This window comes from Chanodichthys erythropterus, chromosome 10 (assembly GCF_024489055.1).
Source record: "Chanodichthys erythropterus isolate Z2021 chromosome 10, ASM2448905v1, whole genome shotgun sequence".
In the NCBI taxonomy this organism is placed as follows: Eukaryota; Metazoa; Chordata; class Actinopteri; order Cypriniformes; family Xenocyprididae; genus Chanodichthys; species Chanodichthys erythropterus.
Window position 1 is genome coordinate 17906891 of NC_090230.1, and position 21080 is coordinate 17927970.

At 37.6% G+C, this 21080-nt stretch overlaps 2 protein-coding genes across 3 annotated transcripts; both read right to left on the reverse strand.

The window, feature by feature from the left end:
* Window positions 1-2103: 2103 nt before the first annotated feature.
* LOC137029190 (sialoadhesin-like) lies at window positions 2104-5867 on the reverse strand. The gene is made up of 9 exons (XM_067398736.1): window positions 5803-5867; window positions 5563-5631; window positions 5036-5374; window positions 4717-4953; window positions 4074-4400; window positions 3670-3879; window positions 3480-3570; window positions 3326-3387; window positions 2104-3211 (listed from the first exon to the last, which is right to left on the reverse strand). Exons 2-9 carry the CDS (start codon window positions 5606-5608, stop codon window positions 3198-3200), a joined length of 1326 nt encoding a protein of 441 aa, XP_067254837.1. The 5' UTR covers window positions 5609-5631; window positions 5803-5867; the 3' UTR covers window positions 2104-3197.
* Window positions 5868-9908: 4041 nt separating this feature from the next.
* Window positions 9909-21080, reverse strand: LOC137029191 (sialoadhesin-like). Of its 2 annotated transcripts, XM_067398737.1 has the most exons (9): window positions 21032-21080; window positions 20799-20868; window positions 20270-20608; window positions 19948-20184; window positions 19335-19658; window positions 19057-19266; window positions 12498-12603; window positions 11145-11199; window positions 9909-10967 (listed from the first exon to the last, which is right to left on the reverse strand). In XM_067398737.1, the coding sequence occupies exons 2-9, from the start codon at window positions 20842-20844 to the stop codon at window positions 10779-10781; spliced, it is 1506 nt and encodes a 501-aa protein (XP_067254838.1). In that variant the 5' UTR covers window positions 20845-20868; window positions 21032-21080; the 3' UTR covers window positions 9909-10778. The 2 variants fall into 2 exon arrangements, with proteins under 2 accessions (XP_067254838.1, XP_067254840.1); XM_067398739.1 differs by lacking the exon at window positions 9909-10967 and having other exon boundaries at window positions 11197-11234.

Sequence of the window (21080 nt, forward strand, 5' to 3'; positions counted from 1 at the left end):
GATTAATTGAGTGATGATTGAGCATTATTGAAGACACCTGATGATAACAAGCAGAATCACCAAAGGAGAAAATCACAATTTTTAAGACACCATCATCGAGGTCAGGGTTTGTTTTAGTTGAGCTCTTGACCCTTGACTTTTTAATATTAAATTTTGTTTGGGCAGTTTTAACTGCATTAAAACCAACCGGACAAGCAAAGTTAAAAGATGATCAGATGTTGGTTATGTTTTTATATAATCCTTTTTTGATCTGAATCACTGAACTCATTTAGAGTTCAATCTCTGAGTTAGATTTACATTATTGATTACAGCAGCACTGTGATTCTGCAGAAGATCATCTTTATCAATACAATTTGTTCTGATTAAAAGAAACTCAGAGCTCATTTAAACACACAGATATCAAGAATCATCCTGTGAATCTCAACAGTGGTGACCATAATAAAGCATGTTGCAGTGCATTCTGGGTGCCACCCATCAAAATTCATCCATGCCTCCCATCATGCATTGCTGCATGAATAAATTATGAGCTGAATTGTGTTAGTAATTTTCTTTATTCTCACTATTAAAATTTTGCTGTTTTTCTGTGACTTTTGATCTGTTGATCAGAATATGTTGCTTGTCACCGTTGTTGAGATTCATACGCTGATTCTTGATGTCTGTGTGTGCCTAAAAAAAAATATATATATATATAGATAGATAGATATAGAGTGAGGACAACTTTTTTTTAATAATTCTGTATTGTAAAAGCTGATCTTGAGCTGCATAATCACAGTGCTGCTGTATAGGGGTGGGCGATGCCAATCATTTTCTTTCCGATCCGATACCAAGTACTTTCAAGACGAGTATCGACGATATCGATACCAATACCGATACTCCAATTAAATATTTTCATGAGTGATTTTATATTGTTTTTTGATAGCCATCATTATTAATATTAAATAAACTGCAATTGACATGATTCTTTTTTTACATTTATTAAAAATACTGAACATTATTAATTAAATGAACAAAGATATCACTGTAGGCTAACAACAAAATATAACAAAAAAAATTTAACATGTCTCACAAACTTTTTCTCAATAATTGTCTCGTTTCTACATTTCTTTCCTTTATAGGTTTTTGAGATGAAACAAAGTTAATGTTGACTTTCTCCTCTTCAGCCTGTTTTTCTTTGACTGATCAAAATCTCTTGCTTTTGAAAAAAGTGTAGCGTATTGTTTTTTGACAAACGTCACACGAAGCTTCGTCATTCTTAACTGGAGTGTAATAACTCCAGATTATGCTTCTTTTTCTGTCAGTCATGACCGCAGCCACGCACTCGACTCCCTTTAAAATCCTGCGCTGTGCGTGCTTGCTTGTCTTTGACAGAGTGAGCGAACACTGTCTCGACAAGCGGAGATACAGCGGAAGAAGATGTAGTTCCCACTGCCGTTCCTATTTAAGTAAACTGTAAATAATATACGGCGTACTACTATTATTAAAATAAAATGAGTTCAGTGATTCAGATCAAATAATGATTTTGAGAAAACATAACCAACACCACCTGATCATCTTTTAACTTTACTTGTCTGGTTGGTTTTAATGCAGTTAAAACTACCCAAACAAAGCCTAAAATTGGGCTTAGGCAAGGGTCAAGAGCTCAACTAAAACAAACCCTGACCTCGATGATGGTAACTTAAAGAGTCTGTCATGCCATTAACAGACATCTTAACAACAAATATTGACACCCCACGGACATTATTTTACAGTGCTTTACGTTATTACCAGCTTACCACAGACATTAAAAAGTAACTAAGCAGAATAAAACCCTCATAAACTGACATAACAACCAAAAAATGAAAAAACGCGCTGAATGCTTACCACGGGCTTGTTTAAACTTCAGCACACCTACTGTAAACAACTAACAAAAAGGAAAACTAGCAAAGTACTTACCAATACCAGTAACAAACATCATTTCCTTTTTTTAGCAAACTAAAACATTAACATTTGAGCAAAGTTTATGAAGCAATGAAGTCTACCAAGCTTAAACCGGACACAGCATTGTTTGAGCCCAAAATATTAAAACACAAATCTTGGTTAATAAACAGTTTGTTCACTTATTGAATTGTTTATTGATTTTTATGTGCATCATTTCTGTGGTTACAGCTCATCCATTGAAATATAAAATATGAAAGTGTGCACTAAAACAGAAAAAAAAATAAGTTACAGATAAACAGAACACAAAGTGGGCACCACTTCATTAAAGTGGATCCTTGAAGGAGTTTTAAAAAATAAAGTTTAAAGTTTCTTCTATACAGATAATGATAACGATAGAGCTCTAAAAATCTTTCTAAATATAAAAGAATAGCATGTCCACACCACAACAATAGCGATATTCATATAGAGAAAGGTATCATTGGAATCACTTTCAGAATGATTTTTTTTCCCAGTTGTTGAATGATAAAACACTGACAGCCAATCAGAGTCCTTTCTAATTTAAGGGCTCGCGCATTTAAAATGGCAAACGACATTGCAGAGAAGTTCATCGCTGAGGTCCAGAAAAGCCACCACTGTTTGACAATCAAACCCCCTTTTCTAGGATACTTTAAAGAAAGTTGATATATGGAAAACAATCAGTTGTACCCTCGGAATAAATGGTGAGAAGTATGAACGAAGAGATCATTATGCCAGGCTAGCAAACGGTGTAAAATTACCTCAGGCATCAGCACTAGTTTCGACAACATTGTCTTGCTTCCTTTTGAAGTTGCAGTGAAAAAGACTAGTTGTTTTATTCCACTATATTGACTTTGTCAGCTAAATTCACTGTTAGATTAGATCAATTACACTAGCTATTCACTCAAAACATACTATGCTGAGGACATCTGCTGGTTAAAGCCAAGTAAATACAACAAGAACAGCAAAAACATATTGTACACACTTTAAAACTGCAGTGAATGAGCTTAGAATAAACAGACCGTTATCGTATGTTGGTGTGGACGCAAATAATAGTTATCGTTATAGTTATTTTTATAGTTATCGTTCCTGGTGTGAACAGGCCTTTAAATTAAGCAGAAGCAGAAAAAAGCTAAAACCTATAATGTCTTGTGTTTAATTATTTAGACTGAACAGGCATTAATGAGTTACTATATATGAAATCACTGATGTTGCTGCTGGCAGTTGCAGGTGCTAGGTTGCTAGGTGATGATCTCACAATGATATCACTCCACCAGCTCTGATGGACAGACAGCAGATGAACAGATGGGAAACAGAAAGATATTAAATACATTTACAACGTTTTTGTCATTGCATCTCTTAGAATAGATTCTCTATATACATAATTTCTCACCTTCAATTTTGTTTTCAGTTTGGTTTTGAGAGGTTTTGATTAGATGCATTCTGATAAAAAACCTGTTGAATCATAAATCACATTCTTATCATCTGAATTCATTGCATTATATTCACTGTATGCAGTTGTGAATTTCAGTGGATGTTTTACTCACCACATCCACAGAGCTGCTATTATGAGAAACTGAGGTGAAAACACCAGCAGAATGACTGTATAATGGCTGAACGCTGTGCTGTCCACTGGATCTTCACAACACAAAGAAGTGAATCATGACTATCAGAGAAACCATCTGAATTCAGAGATCATTTCACACTGAAGCACATGTATCATGAGAGATGTGTTACCTCCTACAGCACAGGAATACTCTTGAAGCTCTTCATCGCTGACTGAGTCCAGGTACAGCTTGTTGTCTTTAGTGAATCCATCCGTTACCTGCCGTCCGTTCTTGTACCAGATGTAAGTGTGTTTGTCGCTCAGAGTGCATATAGTTGAACAGCTTAATATCACTTCCTGTCCCTCTGATATAATGTTTGGGCTGCTTTTCACCATCGTATCTGAAAAACAGAATTCAAGTAAGATGGAGTGTTAAACTTATACATTACAAAAACAAAATAATATGTAAAACAAAAACTTTTATATAATGGCACTATAGTTTTTGCTTGTGAACAGTTTACCATAATTAGTGGCATTAAAATCAATAAAATCTGAATACCTGGATATTTATTATTAAATTCATCATCATTCTTACCTGTCACAGTAAGAATGACTCCAGGTGTTCCAGGGTATGTTATTCCTGTTGTGTCAGTGATGATCCTGAATCGATATTCTCCAGAGTCGTTCATCTTGAGCTCTTTGATTCTCAGTGTGTTCCCCACATACTCCACACGACCAGCAAACTGACGCTCCTCACGCAGATCCTTGAAGTCACCAGACTGAATGTAATGCCACAATGTTTTATTTACAGTATAACCAGAGGGATGTGAGTATGTGCAGGAAATGTCTACTGTTGATCCCATCAAAGCACAGACTCTTCTAGAGGTGTAAGTCACATCCCAGCAGAGATCCTTAGAAATACCTGAAAGAGACACAGAATCCTGCTGTGAAAGTCATAATTACGGCCTGTTTACACCAAGATGTCACAAAATAAGAAGAAACATCATGCAAACAGATGAGGGGTCAAGTGCAACATCTGCAAGTGTGTGTATTGGGACTGGCTCCATGTCTTAAATGGCACACTTTGATTTGAAAAGACAAATTGCATGAGGAAATCAAAATCAATTTTCATAATCAACATTCATATGAAAAACCTTTAAACGTGTCCACATATGCTCATGTATGAACTCTGATATTATAGTATTGTTCATTAAATAAACATATCAAGTGTCACTCACACACAGGAGAGGAGGAAATCTTATGGTCTGAAGTAAGAGAACAGGAGTAACTTCCAGCTTCATTGGTTTGAAAACTAGTGCCTCTGAATATATTATCTCCTACATTTAAATATTGTCCATTTTCTTTCCAGTAGTAATTCTGTGGTCTGGATGGCAAATCACAGGAAGAACCACAGGTCAGTATCACTCTCTGATCTCTCGGGTTTGTAGTTGCAGGATTCATCTTCACCTGCAGATCTGAATTAAAGTAAAAATTAAACACTTCATCACATGACAAATGAAAAGAGCTGAACTGACCAGAATCTAGACTCAGTTTCACCTGTGACTGTTAGATTGACAGCGACTGAGCCGAGATGTTTAACTCCATCTTTCATGAACATGAGCTGATATTCTCCAGAGTCTCTCTCTCTCAGGTCTGAAATTGTCAGTGTTGAATGGTGGTTTGTGACCCTCTGCTTCACCCGTCCTGAGTAGTCCGAGTCTAAAGTCAAATCTTCAGGTTCATCTTTCTTTCTCCAGTTTGAACTCTGTTTCCGGCTGAACCAGGACACAGTTTTGATGCTGATTTCAGAATAAGAACATCTCAGCTGCACAGTGTTTTCCCTCAGAGCACAAACATCTTCACAGGTCACAGAGAGAAGGTCCAATGATAGACCGCCTGATGAAAAGTTAACACTCAGACTAAAACGTTTGCACTGATGAAAGAAAGATCCTCATATGTCAAACCACATGAGACACTAACAGCAGTGAGGCAACTCTCCTTCATGTCTAAAATGACTGTAGTATATAGAAATACATTTTGACAAGACATTTATACACTATAATCCATTAACACAACAATCTTACCTGAAATGTGTATTAGTACGATCAGTGATATGAGTCTGAAGTCCATGCTTTAACTTTGAAAATAATTTACTTGTTTGTATAAAAAATAAAAATAAAAGAATAATAAAAAAATATGTAGAGAGGCACACATTATTTTTAAATCATCTCAGTAACTCCTACATGAACTGTATTTATTGAAAGTTATAACATGGTTAACGAAATCTTAATTTGACAATTTTCTTAAAACAATTACATACTTACATGTTGCAAATATCTCCAGTTATGAAGAATTTGAGCTCTCTTGCAAAAGTGCTGTCAACAAGTTGACCAGGCAAACAGATGATCTTATTTCCTTCCCTTTTATGAAGGCTTTTTTACTCACTCTTTGTCAGGGAGTGGCTGTTAACTACCCACCAGCATCAAGTTCACTTTCAGGCTTTACTTTTACTGGTGAGTCAATGACAAATCTTGTTAAAAACACATTTCAAATTTAAAGAAAAGTATTTGTTGATCTCATATGGTTTATACAACATTGGAAAACCTTTACACCATTCTCAATAAAAGTTAATTTAATGATTTAATGAAACATCATGTGATGAAACTGTATTAATTCATAAACATCATTAAGTTTTGGGGGAGTCACACCACATGACATTTTACAACCTAAAATAATCCTTTGTCATAAACAGATAAAAATTTCTGATATTTAGAGATAAGTAGGTCTTTTACTAAAATCTGTTGACTTCAACAAGCCTTTTTGCGTTATACACCAATGGTGACAGATCAAACATGGGTGTAGGAGCCACTAGCTTATTTAATTTTTATCAATTTGTTCATTTAAAGGAACACTCCACTTTTTTTAAAAAATAAGCTCATTTTCCATTTTCCCTAGAGTTAAACAGTTAGGTTTTACCATTTTCTAATCCATTCAGCCGATCTCCGGGTCTGACGGTACTTTTAGCATAGCTTAGTTCACTGAATCTGAATAGACCGTTAGCATCTCGCTCAAAAATGACCAAAGAGTTTCAATATTTTTCCTATTTAAACTTGACTCTTCTGTAGTTACATCATGTACTAAGACCGACTGGTGTAATAATCAAGAAACTTTGCTGCCGTACCATGGGTGCAACAAGCGCAATGATATTAAGCACAGTCTCTCACAAATGTCTCCATAGTTGCAAGGCACACTCCTCGTGTAAGCAGGGGGTCACAGGTGCTGCGTAATATCATTGCACCTATTATATTTTTTTTATAATAACCAAACTTTAACAACATATGGGCAGATCCCTCGAGTGCAGCTGATGACGCTTTGAAGTGATGCTAAAGGGATTGAGGATATCATTTCACTTAATTCAATTCCTCCGTCCTCGTTTCCTCTCCTCGCTTCCTTTCCTCGCATCTTTGCTCCACCCCTTCAGGATGCGAAGGAAGGACACAAGGAAAAGATGCAAGGACGGAGGAATTGAATTAAGTGAAATGATATCTTCACTCCCTTTAGCGTCACTTCAAAGCGTCATCAGCTGCTAGATGTGTTTTGTGTGTTTTTCGCGGCATTCACGCTGAAAACCAATGCTGCCACTCAGTGGGACGTGACGGTCGACAGTGACTTCACGTGCATACCCTCTATAAATAGAGTGCCTTAGTGATGACGCATTTTTGTAGGCAAAACCCAGAAGCGAGTTAGCATTTTAGGACTTCCGGTTCCAACGCCGTAAAGTCAATGGGTTTTTTGAATGCATTTTAGCTAAATCGCCTGAAATAAGGTCTGTGGTTAACAAAGCCTCTAAATACTTTCACGTTTTGATCTATGACATAAAACACACCAGTTATAACCCACTTGTGATTTTTTAAAACTTTTACTGTGTCTTAAAATCGGCGGTTCCTAACAAATTGTTAAAAGGGACTGTTTCCTTTGGCGGGGACTTTAGACGTCATCATGACAAACAGGACATTTGGACAGCATTTCTCTTGAAAAAGTGGATACGTATTCATACGCAGCGCAGATCATAATCAGCGAACATGTTTATAAATAAAGTTGTTTTTTACATAAAGTTTGAGGACGCTTGGTGGTGACGACGCTGATCCGCGACCATGTTGTGCTGTAGTCTGTTTATAGCCTACTGTTAGCCTTTTATATCTGACGACTTTATTTAGGCTTCAAAATCTATATGTTGAGTTAACTTGTAAAGATTATCTTGATAGACATAACGTGTAAGTGTCATAACCCTTTGTTAAACACAGAGCTTATTTTCTGCAATTTTCCAAAAGTCTATGGGAAAAATTAATAGGCTTTCAGTCGAGGGAACCCGTGCGTCGCTAACTTCGGGGTTGGTCTACAAAAACACGTCATCCCTGGGGTACTCTATAGGCAGAAGCTAATAACATAAATTAAAACAGCTGCAAAGAGCTTAGAACCCAAGAGGCGACACTTTGATACTTTTTGGGTAACAGCCACTAGATGGCGCTCCGGTAGCGCGGCCGCCATTATGGGTTGGAAATACTAACTTGACCATAGAATCCTTCAAATCTTTTTATTTCACTGCCAAATCAGAAGCGCAATAGAACAGTTTTCAAATGAAGTCATTAGTAAATTGTATGGCTCCTACAGTAAATGTTGTATTTTCTTATATATGTTTTATTTTACCAGTTGTAGAATCCAACCATTCAACCATCTAATGTAGTTAAGTAATGTAATGTCTGTTAACTTTCAAACATTTATTAATTGTAAATGAATAATTAATAAATTTAAGATCATCATGTTTAAAGCGAATAATATATTTTAGACCTGGTGGAGTAGTAATAATAGGTCTGAATTGAAATAGGCTAAGTTGTACATTTTATTAATGGATCACGCTACAGACATAATGATCTTACATGATGCATTGCTGTGTCCGTTATCACATAATTCACACATTTGCTTTAACGTACATTAGACAACACTGCAAAATCAAGCTGTTATATTCATATATTTATTGTCCAACATTCCCAATTTTTCTGATGCATGTCCTTAATTTAATTTCATATGTTGGTAATAATTAAGTGTTTATAAGCCTTTTAAAGAATTTTAACCCAAACTGACTGGGTTAAGGTTTTGTGCAAAAAAGTTAAACAAAAAGTGTGTAAAATAAACTGTTAAAAGGATTTGATGATCAGTAGTGATAGTATTTTATTCTGTATTGTCATCATTCAGGTTGGATTTCAGCTTTAATGTACGTTTTTTAACAAAGCAGCTGATATTGCCATAGAAACTAGTGGACCGACGAGTCGCTTTCAACACAAAATGGCGGAAACGCAGGGCTGCTGCTGGGCGCCGGTGTTGCAATGGAACGTTCAAGGATTAGTTCACTTTCAAATGAAAATTTCCTGATAATTTACTCAGCCCCATGTCATCCAAGATGTTTATGATTTTCTTTCTTCAGTCGAAAAGAAATTAAGGTTTTTGATGAAAACATTCCAGTATTTTTCTCCATATATAGACGACTTCAATGGACTCCAAACAGTGGAAGGTCAAAATTACAGTTTCAGTGCAGCTTCAAAGGATACTTCTCTATTTGAATTCCAGCAGTGTAGACACTGCTAAGTGTAATAATGCCCTCCACAGGTCAAAGTTTGAACTAAACTGCAAGAATATAACAATTAGTTCAAACTTTGACCTGTGGAGGGCAGTAATACACTTAGCAGCATCTACACTGCTTGAATTCTAATAGAGAAGAAGAAGAGCGCTAGTTAAAGATGAGCGTTTATTGTTAAAACATGAAAACTGTCATTTTGACCGTTTGGGTTCCATATATGTCCATTATATGGAGAAAAATCCTGGAATGTTTTCATCAAAAACCTTAATTTCTTTTCGACTGAAGACAGACAGACATGAACATCTTGGATGACATGGGTGTGAGTAAATTATCAGGAAGTTTTCATTTGAAAGTGAATTATCCTTTAAGTGTCACTTCTTGTTAGTGTATATTCTTTGACAGCTGTATGCAATGAACAGAGAAGATGAGTCCAGGACAAAGGGGTCATGGGAAATGAAGTTCTATAAATGTAACCATGGTCTGGGGTGGAGGCAGTGTTTATTTGAAGAAAAATACAGCCAAAACCATAAGTTACTATTTTCAGAGAATGTTTTGATGAACAAGGTTGAAGAACAGCATTTATTTTAAATACAGATGTGAGAATTTATTTAATCTGAAGACACCTACATAAACAGCAAACATAGTTTTTAAACTATCTTTTTATCTATGCATTTGCTGATTGAGCACTGTGCTATGTCCGAACTGTTTGCACTTTATTTTATACGTATCATCTTTTTATTCTTTTAATTCCTATTCCTGTTTTTATTTCGTTTTTAATGTATTTTATATATTTTATGTATCATCTTGTTATTCTGACTTTTAATGCATTATTGCTGTCTGGTTGAAAGAGCTGGGAGAATTAGGAAGAAATTGATTAGGTTAAAATTTGGTAAATTTGACAAACCATGGGGAAATTTAAGCTGTAGTGCATGGTTAAGATATCTCTGGATTACAGTCAGGACACTTTCCAAAGGGGAAAATTTCCAAAGGGGAAATTTGAACTGCGTTCCATAGGTAAGATATCTCCGGAAGGGGGATTAGGGCTGTGTGGTGCAGTTTGAGGTGTCTTGGCAAAAGGGGAGATTGAAACTATGTTTATCAGTTTGAAGTGCCTTAGCAGTCCTGTTGGATGAGGATCTGCTCTGATGAATGGATCTGTTTAGATCAAACTCTGATGGACAACAACAACAACAACAACAACAACAAACTCCCTAAAACTTCCTAGCTCTTCCATCCAGATAGCAAAATTCTTTGTTTTTACTGTTATTTCTATTCCTTATGTTCTATTTTTATTATTCTTTTTTATGTAAAGCACTTTGAATTACCATTGTGTATGAAATGTGCTATACAAATAAAATTGCCTTGCCTTGCCTTAAATTAAAAATTTAAGCAAATTTAATTATTATTATTAAATATATTTAATATACACACACACACACACACACACACACACACAATTAGAAGGTTTAAAAATTCAAGAGAAACACACCTACACCTATTCAGTCACTTTAAATGTTCCATATTTTTAATTTCAGTAAAATTATGTTTCACACTACACATATGACATCAATAGACATTTGACAAGAGCAAAAGCTTGTTACAATATGGCAGCAGACGACAGCAGTTGAATTGGTCAGTAGTTTTTTTTTAGGTCTAAACTGAGTGTTAGCTGAACTTCACAGAGGCATAATGAACATCATCTGAGGTTGAATGCACAGCAGTTGTCAAAGATGAGTCCTTTATGTGAGACTGCTTGAAATTAATAGTCGAATAATGAACGTCCTGATCCTTTACGTCCTGTGTGCAGACTGTATACAAGGCTTCAGCATTATCATACAGTGTAACAGAACCTGACTGAGGGTTGGGCAGAATACAAAATATCAGTGACAGAACACAAAATGTATTATAATTATTATATATATTATATATATATATTATATATATATATATATATATATATATATATATATATATATATATATATATATATATATATATATATAAAATAATCAGTTTGGTTGATGCCCTCACCTGTACATCCTCCTTTCTCTCTTCATGCTGCTGAGATGAATTATTCCTTCTCCTCCTGTTTAAAATGCATCATGTCAAACGAAAGCCATTCTGTAATGATTTTGTAATGAACATATTTTAAAACTCAAATCTTCCTCTCAATCCAAACAGACCTACTGAAACTAAGCTGCAAAAACGGCTCGTTTCAAAACAACGACACATTAACCGACTTTCGACGACTTTCTGAAGCTCAGCAAATTGGCCAACACAATCATGATAAAACAATGAGGAAGACTGATTAAAGGATTAGTCCACTTTTAAATAAACTTTTCCTGATAATTTACCCTCCCCAATGTCATCCAAGATGTTCATGTCTTTCTTTTGTCAGTCGAAAAGAAAGTAAGGTTTTTGATGAAAACATTCCAGGATTATTCTCCTTATAGTGGACTTCAATGGACCCCAAACGGTTGAAGGTCAAAATTACAGTTTCAGTGCAGCTTCAAAAGGCTTTAAACAATACCAGACGAGGAATAAAATGTCTTATCTAGAAAAACGATCTGTCATTTAAAAAAAAAAAGAAAGAAAGAAAGAAATACGATATATGCTTTATAAACACAAAGTATCGCCTTGAATGTACTTCCGGTTTCCGCATTCTTCAAAACGCTTGTGCTATGTCCTACGCCTTCCCTATTCTACTTATGGAAAAAAAACGAAACTGGTGCTGTTCGTTCAGCAAGTAGAATAGGGAAGGCGTAGGACATACAGCATAAGCGTTTTGAAGAATAAGGAAACCGAAAGTATGTTCAAGGTGATATTTTGTATTTTGTTTCGAAAATGACCAATCGTTTCACTAGATAAGACCCTTATTCCTCGTCTGGTATCGTTTAAAGCCCTTTGAAGCTGCACTGAAACTGTAATTTTGACCTTCAACTGTTTGCAGGCCATTGAAGTCCACTAGAAGGAGAATAATCCTGCATTTTTTTCATCAAAAACCTTAATTTCTTTTCGACTGAAGAAAGACATGAACATCTTGGATGCATGGGTAAATTATCAGGAAAAGTTTATTTAAAAGTGGACTAATCCTTTAATCCTTTAAAAACTAGAGGACCTAAGTAGAATAGAGACAATCTGTTAAAACTTGTGATGTTTCTGCTGTGTAGCACCTACTGCTCTGCAGATCATTCTGAAGTATCTCAGTAGTTAATATGGTCTCTGATTATTTCAGTCTGACTAACAACTAGAGCCTGCAGCATTTGCAAAGCCCATGAGAAAGCATAGTTGCTTGTATGCAAAGATACGGAGATAATATTCCTCTTGACAAATATTACAAATGGACCTCAGGGGAAAATAGAATACATAATAACAAATATTTACCTATACCACACGACTCCTATGAGTGCAAGAACCAGAATCACGGACAGTGTGATTACGGCGTTCCGTAAAGCTGTGCTCTCCTCTTGATTTGGGGTGATCTGGATTTCTAGCATAAGACGAGTTACAGATACAGAAAACATGAGAAATACACTTATGACATTAAAACACTTATTAAATATCAAGTACTTCATCTGAATTCAGAGATCATTTCACACTGAAGCACATGTGTTACGTCCCTTTTTGTTTTTCTCTTTTTCTGTTTTCCTTTGTTGGGAAGTGTGTGTGTGTGTGTGTGTGTCTTCTTTCCAGGAAGAAGACCGATTGGTTCCTGCTATCTAATTGGTGCCACGCCCTGCCTGGTCAGCTGACTCCTTGCTGCCTATAAAGTCTCCACCATCACTTCCTGGTTTAGTTTTTTTGCTCACTTGCTGTGTTTGCTTCCTGGATACAAACTGTGTTAAGTTAGACTGAGATTCTGTGTATGTTTAGTTGTGTGGTTGCTTGTGAGAAGTCAACTGTTATCTGTTAGTTTGCTCTGCCATCTGTTCGTAATACTGACCACCACCTGTTATTTGACCTTGATTCTGGAATGCCCATGTTTGGACTGGTTTGCTAACTCTGTAAATAATTGTATATAGGAACACTTTGGGGAGGTAGGGAGACGACGCCATTTTTGTTTTAACTTTTTGATTGTTTATTGGACAGGGAGGTAGGGTAAGTATTGTATTTTATTTCATTTTTCTTTTGTGTATTAGGGAATTTAGAGGGTTGAAAACTAGTTGCTTTCTGTTTGTTATTTTGGCCTTGTCGGCTCCTGAAGTTAAAGTACCCCCAAATCGTGCGGATTAAATCTTTGTGCTCATTAAAATACTGTTCATTCTTTTCCCAAATTCGCTGTGTCCGTGTACTCTTTCATGTGGTGCCCTTACCCCTAGACGGGGCGTAACATGAAATTGGGGGCTCGTCCGTTGGCTAAATATTCTGTGAGCCAAATTTATTTTGCCCATGTATTTTTGTTAGTGTTTGCCTGGGGTTTTTCTTTTAGTAGGGGAGGAAATATAGATATTGGCATGACATCAAAATTTGAACTTGATAAGTTTGCGATCGCACCAACCAAGGAGCAATTTGAACAATGTCGTAAAGACGATTTGTTGTTGATCGCTGATTTTTATGATATAGCCGTACCTCGTAATGCGCTAAAAAGGGAGATTAAGGAGGCACTGCACAGAGAGCTTGTGAAGCAAAATGTCTTATCTGGTGCTGGTGCGAGTGTGGTTATGGGTGTTGCAAATACAGCTTCATCCAATGATTTGGAGGCTGTGGAGGCAGAATTTAAATCTGAAGATGTTGCTTGCATAGATCCCGTTAATCCTTCGCCAAGAAACCCGTTGTCGCCAATCCGGTTGAAAGAGCTGGAAGTGGAATTATGCCGACAGCAATACCAGAATCAGCTCTTGCATGTCCGGGCAGTTGAGCTTGAGACACAACGAGACATCCGGCTGAAAGAGCTGGAGCTTGAACTAAAGACTGGGCGAGCTCGGCGTTCACCTTCTCCCGTGTCACGGGGAAGTACTCCAGTGGGGACTCCAGTGAATGCCTCCTCTCCTCTTTCTGCAGCGTTGCCTGTGTTGCCGGTAAGTCCTGACATTGATTTCGATATTAGTAGACAAATTTCGTTGGTTCCCACATTTAGAGAGAGTGAAGTGGACACGTATTTCACTGTTTTTGAGCGTATTGCAGTCACATTAAAGTGGCTGAGAAACATTTGGCCTTTATTGTTACAATGCAAACTCGTTGACAAGACACAAGAAGTGTGTTCTGCGCTGACAATTGAACAAAGTTTGGATTATGATTCCGTTAAAGCAGCCGTGTTAAGAGCTTATGAACTTGTTCCGGAGGCTTATCGACAAAAATTTAGAAAGCATGTGAAAAACCCCAGTCAAACATTTGTTGAATTTGCACGTGAGAAAACTACCCTGTTTGAAAAGTGGTGTGCTGCTAGTAAAACCACAACATTTGATCAGCTGAAAGAGCTCGTTTTAGTGGAGGAGTTCAAGAATTGTATTTCGGAGAAGATAGTTTATTTGAATGAACAGAAAGCTTCATCACTGTCTGAGGCTGCCGTCTTTGCTGATGAGTTTGTGCTCACACACAAAGTTGCTTTTCCTTCCCCACGTTCGTCACGTCGCACTATTGTAGAATGCAGTTATAGGCCTAAAACAATGGTCGCTTCTCCAAACGATGATCGTAGTTCTGATTCTTCAATGATGTCAAAGGACTGTTTTTATTGTCATGAGATGGGACTTTTGATTGCTGCCTGTCCTGTGCTACAGCGGAAAAATCAAAGGAAAGCTCAAAACACGTATAAAAGTGTGGCTTTAGTGCATGCTCACTCTTCTGATTCTCTGCTCTCCATTGATCCCTCTTTTGAGCCGTTTGTGTGTGAGGGTGTAGTGGCATTTTCTGAATTAGACCCAGATTCCAAACCAGTGCGCATCCTGCGAGATACGGGTGCCTCGCAGTCATTCATTTTAGCAAGTACGCTACCATTCTCTCCTCAGACCAGTTGTGGCTCTGATGTGTTAGTCCAAGGAATTGAGTTGGGAATAGTGAGGGTTCCTTTACACACCATTTACTTGCATTCTAAAATTGTGACTGGTGTAGTAAAGGTCGCTGTACGTTCTCAATTGCCAGTAAAAGGGATTTCCCTTATTCTTGGAAATGATCTGGCTGGAAGTAAGGTTAATTCTCTGCCAGAGGTTACTGATGTACCCTGTGCTTCTGAAGATGATGTGTTAGCATAGGAATTTCCCAATGTATTTCAGTCATGTGTTGTCACTCAAGCACAAGCCCGTAAATTTGACGATGACATTGATCTTTCAGACACGAAGGCCGCAGTTGAAAATGATTGTTCTGCAAATTTGATTGTTCAGCCTATCTTTGATTTTCCTTTCAGTAAGAAACAATTAATCAGTGTTCAACAAGCTGATGAAACACTGTTGATATGCCGATCCTCTGTGAAAGATAAGTCTGATTTGCCTAAACATGCTATTGCATATTTTCTAGATGATGGGGTACTCATGCGGAAGTGGAGTCCTGAGCAAGTAAAACATGATTGGAGTTCTGTATTTCAAGTGGTTGTTCCACAGCCCTACCGTGAGTATGTACTAAGGTTAGCCCATGACCATGAACTTTCAGGACACCTAGGAGTCAGGAAGACCTATCACAATCTCTTAAAACATTTCTTCTGGCCAGGAATGAAATCCTCTGTGTCACAATATTGCCGTTCATGTCACTCTTGTCAAATTACAGAAAAGTCCAATCAGGTTGTGTCTCCAGCACCTTTAAAGCCAGTTCCAGTTGTAAATGAACCATTTGAAAAGCTTGTGATAGATTGTGTGGGACCTTTGCCCAAGACTAAATCAGGACATGTGTATTTGTTGACGTTAATGTGCTGTGCTACCAGATTTCCTGAAGCCGTTCCATTACGGTCTCTGAAGTCCCCCAACATTGTGAAAGCCCTCGTGAAATTTTGCACCACTTTTGGTCTACCAAAGGTTATTCAGTCTGACCAAGGAACAAATTTCACTTCACGTGTATTTTATAAAGCAATGCACGAATTGAACATTACCCATACTGTGTCTAGTGCTTACCATCCTCAATCTCAAGGTGTTATTGAACGATTCCACCAAACCTTAAAGTCTATGATTCGTACTTATTGTGTAGAGCACCAGAAGGATTGGGATGAGCAGTTACCACTTTTGTTGTTTGCAGTTCGTAACACAGTGCAAGAGTCCTTGGGATTCAGTCCAGCTGAATTAGTCTTCGGACACTCCCTTCGTGGACCATTAAAGTTACTCCAAGAGCACCTTCTTGCTGAGACCCCTTCCTCTAAGTCTCCCACCTATGTGCTAGATTATGCCAGTACATTTCGTGATAGGTTGCATTCTGCTTGGAAGCTAGCTCGTCAGAATCTAGTCTCATCACAGTTGAAAATGAAAGTTAATTATGACAAAAAGTCCGTCAAACGTTTATTTAAGACTGGTGATAAAGTGCTTGTGTTGCTGCCTTTGCCAGGTTCCTCACTGCAAGCAAAATTTGCAGGCCCATATGAAATAGAGGAGAAATTAAGTGATACAGACTATGTTGTGCGAACCCCTGAGAGGCACCAAAAGTCCCGTGTTTGCCACATAAACATGTTAAAGGCATACGTTTCTCGTTCAGACTCTGAAAATTCTAGATCTACCCTACAAACTTCTTCCTCTGTAGCAATTCCTGTGGAAGTTGTTTCGTCAGTTGATTCTCCATGTGTGGATGGTCTTTGTTTGGGCAGTTCTGCCATATCTGGTGCCCGGTTACAGAATTCAGAAACCATTGCAACCTTAAGTTCAAAACTTTCCTATCTGTCTGACTCGTCTCAAAGTGAGTTGATACAGTTAATCGGAAATTTTTCATCACTTTTCTCTGACGTGCCTACTGTAACTTCTGTGTTAAAGCATGACATTGATGTTGCTGATCATCGTCCAATCAAACAGAATGCTTATCGTGTTAACCCTGTCAAACGTGAGATAATGAAACAAGAAACAGACTATCTTGTTAAACATAGTTTAGCTGTGCCTAGTTCAAGTCCCTGGTGCTTACCATGCTTGTTGGTCCCCAAGTCAGATGGGTCCTCCCGTTTCTGCACAGACTACAGAAAAGTTAACCAAGTCACTAAAGCAGATTCCTATCCACTTCCACGAATCGAAGATTGTATTGACAGAATTGGTAGATTAAGTTTGTAACCAAATTAGACTTACTCAAGGGTTATTGGCAAGTGCCACTTACAGAACGTATCTCAGAAGTTTTAGCATTCGCTACCCCAGATGCCTTCTTACAGTATAAGGTGTTAGCATTTGGTCTTCGAAATGCTCCAGCAACGTTTCAACGTTTGATGTGTAAAGTACTGTCCAATGTGCAAAATTGTGAAGCGTATCTTGATGATGTTGTATGTTATTCAGAAACCTGGGAAGGTCATTTGAAAACATTAGAGGAAGTATTCAGTATTCAAATCTCACTCTAAACCTTGCCAAATGTGAATTTTGTCATGCTACTATTAGATACTTAGGAAAGGAAGTCGGCCAGGGTATTGTAAGACCAATAGAAGCCAAGGTTAGTGCCATCGTTAATTTCCCTGTACCTCAGACAAAGAGAGAACTTCGTCGCTTCCTGGGCATGGCAGGTTATTACAGAAGTTTCTGTCGTAATTTTTCTGATGTAGTGAAACCTCTTACTGACAACCTCCGAAAAGCTGTTCTGTTCGTGTGGTCTCCTCAGTGTCAAGTTGCTTTTGATTCTTTAAGGAATTTACTATGTAGTGCCCCAATCTTGGCTACCCCTGACTTCCCCAAGGCCTTCAAGCTGGAGGTTGATGCTAGTGGTACTGGTGCAGGTGCTGTACTGTTACAAGAGGACGATAACGGAATTGATCACCCCTTGTGTTTTTTTTTCTAAAAAGTTCAATCGCCATCAATGTAACTACAGTACTATTGAGAAAGAAGCCCTTGCCCTCTTGCTAGCTTTGCAACAATTCGAAGTTTATGTTGGTTCAAGTTCACAACCCATTGAAGTTTTTACTGATTACAACCCTCTTGTATTTTTGCAGAAGTTCTGTAACAAAAACCAGAGATTAATGCTTTGGGCTTTAATCTGTCAAGATTTTAACTTGGACATCAAGTATAAAAAGGGTAAAGATAACATTATTGCTGATTCTCTGTCAAGAATTTGTTCATAAACATGAAACATGTTTACTCTTGTGTATGGGGGTGTTACGTCCCTTTTTGTTCTACTTTTATGTTTTCCTTTGTTGGGAAGGGTTTGTGTTGTGTGTGTGTGTGTGTGTGTCTTCTTTCCAGGAAGAAGACCGATTGGTTCCTGCAATCTAATTGGTGCCACGCCCTGCCTGGTCAGCTGACTCCTTGCTGCCTATAAAGTCTCCACCATCACTTCCTGGTTTAGCTTTTTTGCTCACTTGCTGTGTTTGCTTCCTGGATACAAACTGTTTTAAGTTAGACTGAGATTCTGTGTATGTTTAGTTGTGTGGTTGCTTGTGAGAAGTCAACTGTTATCTGTTAGTTTGCTCTGCCATTTGTTCGTAATACTGACCACCGCCTGTTATTTGACCTTGATTCTGGAATGCCCATGTTTGGACTGGTTTGCTAACTCTGTAAATAATTGTATATAGGAACACTTTGGGGAGGTAGGGAGACCGAAGCCATTTTTGTTTGAACTTTTTGATTGTTTATTGGACAGGTAGGTAGGGTAAGAGATGTATTTTATTTCATTTTTCTTTTGTGTATTAGGGAACTTAGAGGGTTGAAAACTAGTTGCTTTCTGTTTGTTATTTTGGCCTTGTCGGCTCCTGAAGTTAAAGTACCCCCAAATCGTGCGGATTAAATCTTTGTGCTCATTACAATACTGTTCATTCTTTTCCCAAATTCGCTGTGTCCGTGTACTCTTTCATGTGGTGCCCTTACCCCTAGACGGGGCGTAACAACATGTATCATGAGAGATGTGTTACCTCCTACAGCACAGGAATAATCTTGAAGCTCTTCATCGCTGACTGAGTCCAGGTACAGCTTGTTGTCTTTAGTGAATCCATCCGTTACCTGCCGTCCGTTCTTGTACCAGATGTAAGTGTGTTTGTCGCTCAGAGTGCATTTAGTTGAACAGATTAATATCACTTCCTGTCCCTCTGATATAATGTTTGGACTGTGTTTCACCATCGTTTCTGAAAACAAAAGCCTATTAGAAATTATATAGGAAACATTTTTAACTCAGTTTTGAATAAGATGTTACCTGTCACAGTAAGAATGACTCGTGATCCAGAGTATTGTCCTCCTGTTGTATCAGTGACGATCCTGAATCGATATTCTCCAGAGTCGTTCATCTTGAGCTCTTTGATTCTCAGTGTGTTCCCCACATACTCCACACGACCAGCAAACTCATGTTTCTCACGCAGATCCTTGAAGTCACCAGACTGAACGTAATGCCAGAATGTTTCATTTACAGTATAACCAGAGGGATGTGAGTATGTGCAGGAAATGTCTACTGTTGATCCCATCAAAGCACAGACTCTTCTAGAGGTGTAAGTCACATCCCAGCAGAGATCCTTAGAAATACCTGAAAGAGACACAGAATCCTGCTGTGAAAGTCATAATTACGGCCTGTTTACACCAAGATGAATTTGTCACAAAATAAGAAGAAACATCATGCAAACAGATGAGGGGTCAAGTGCAACATCTGCAAGTGTGTGTATTGGGACTGGCACCACAGTCAAATTGCATGAGGAAATCACAAACAATTTTCATAATAAAAAACAAAAAAACTTTAAACGTGTCCAAATACACTCATATATAAAAACTGATATTAAATTATTGTTCATAAAATAAACATATCAAGTGTCACTCACACACAGGAGAGGAGGAAATCTTATGGTCTGAAGTAAGAGAACAGGAGTAACTTCCAGCTTCATTGGTTTGAAAACTAGTGCCTCTGAATATATTATCTCCTAAATTTAAATATTGTCCATTTTGTTTCCAGTAGTAATTCTGTGGTCTGGATGGCAAATCACAGGAAGAACCACAGGTCAGTATCACTCTCTGATCTCTCGGGTTTGTAGTTGCAGGATTCATCCTCACCTGCAGATCTGAATTAAAGTAAAAATTATGAAACACTTCATCACATGACAAATGAAAAGAGCTGAACTGACCAGAATCTAGACTCAGTTTCACCTGTGACTGTTAAATTGACAGCGACTGAGCCGAGATGTTTAACTCCATCCTTCATGAACATGAGCTGATATTCTCCAGAGTCTCTCTCTCTCAGGTCTGAAATTATGAGTGTTGAATGGTTGTTTGCGGCCTCATGCTTCACCCGTCCTGAGTAGTCCCAGTCTAAAGTCAAATCTTCAGGTTCATCTTTCTTTCTCCAGTTTGAACTCTGTTTCCGGCTGAACCAGGACACAGTTTTGATGCTGATTTCAGAATAAGAACATCTTAGCTGCACAGTGTTTTCCCTCAGAGCACAAACATCTTCACAGGTCACAGAGAGAAGGTCCAATGATAGACCGCCTGATGAAAAGTTAACACTCAGACTAAAACGTTTGCACCGATGAAGGAAAGATCCTCATATGACAAACCACATGAGACACTATAACAGCAGTGAGGCAACTCTCCTTCATGTCTAAAATGACTGTAGTATATAGAAATACATTTTGACAAGACATTAATACACTATAATCCATTAACACAACGATCTTACCTGAAATGTGTATAAGTAGGATCAGTGATATGAGTCTGAAGTCCATGTTTTAACTTTGAAAATAAATTTACTTGTTTGTCCAGAATGAAAAAAAAAAAAAAAAAAGTATAGAGAGGCACAGATTTTTAAATCGCCTCAATAACTCCTACATGAATTTATTTATTGAAAGTTATAACATGGTTAACGAAATGTTAATTTGACAATTTTCTTAAAACAATTACATGTATACTTACAAGTTGCAGATTTCTCCAGTTATGAAGAATTTGAGCTCTGTTGCAAAAG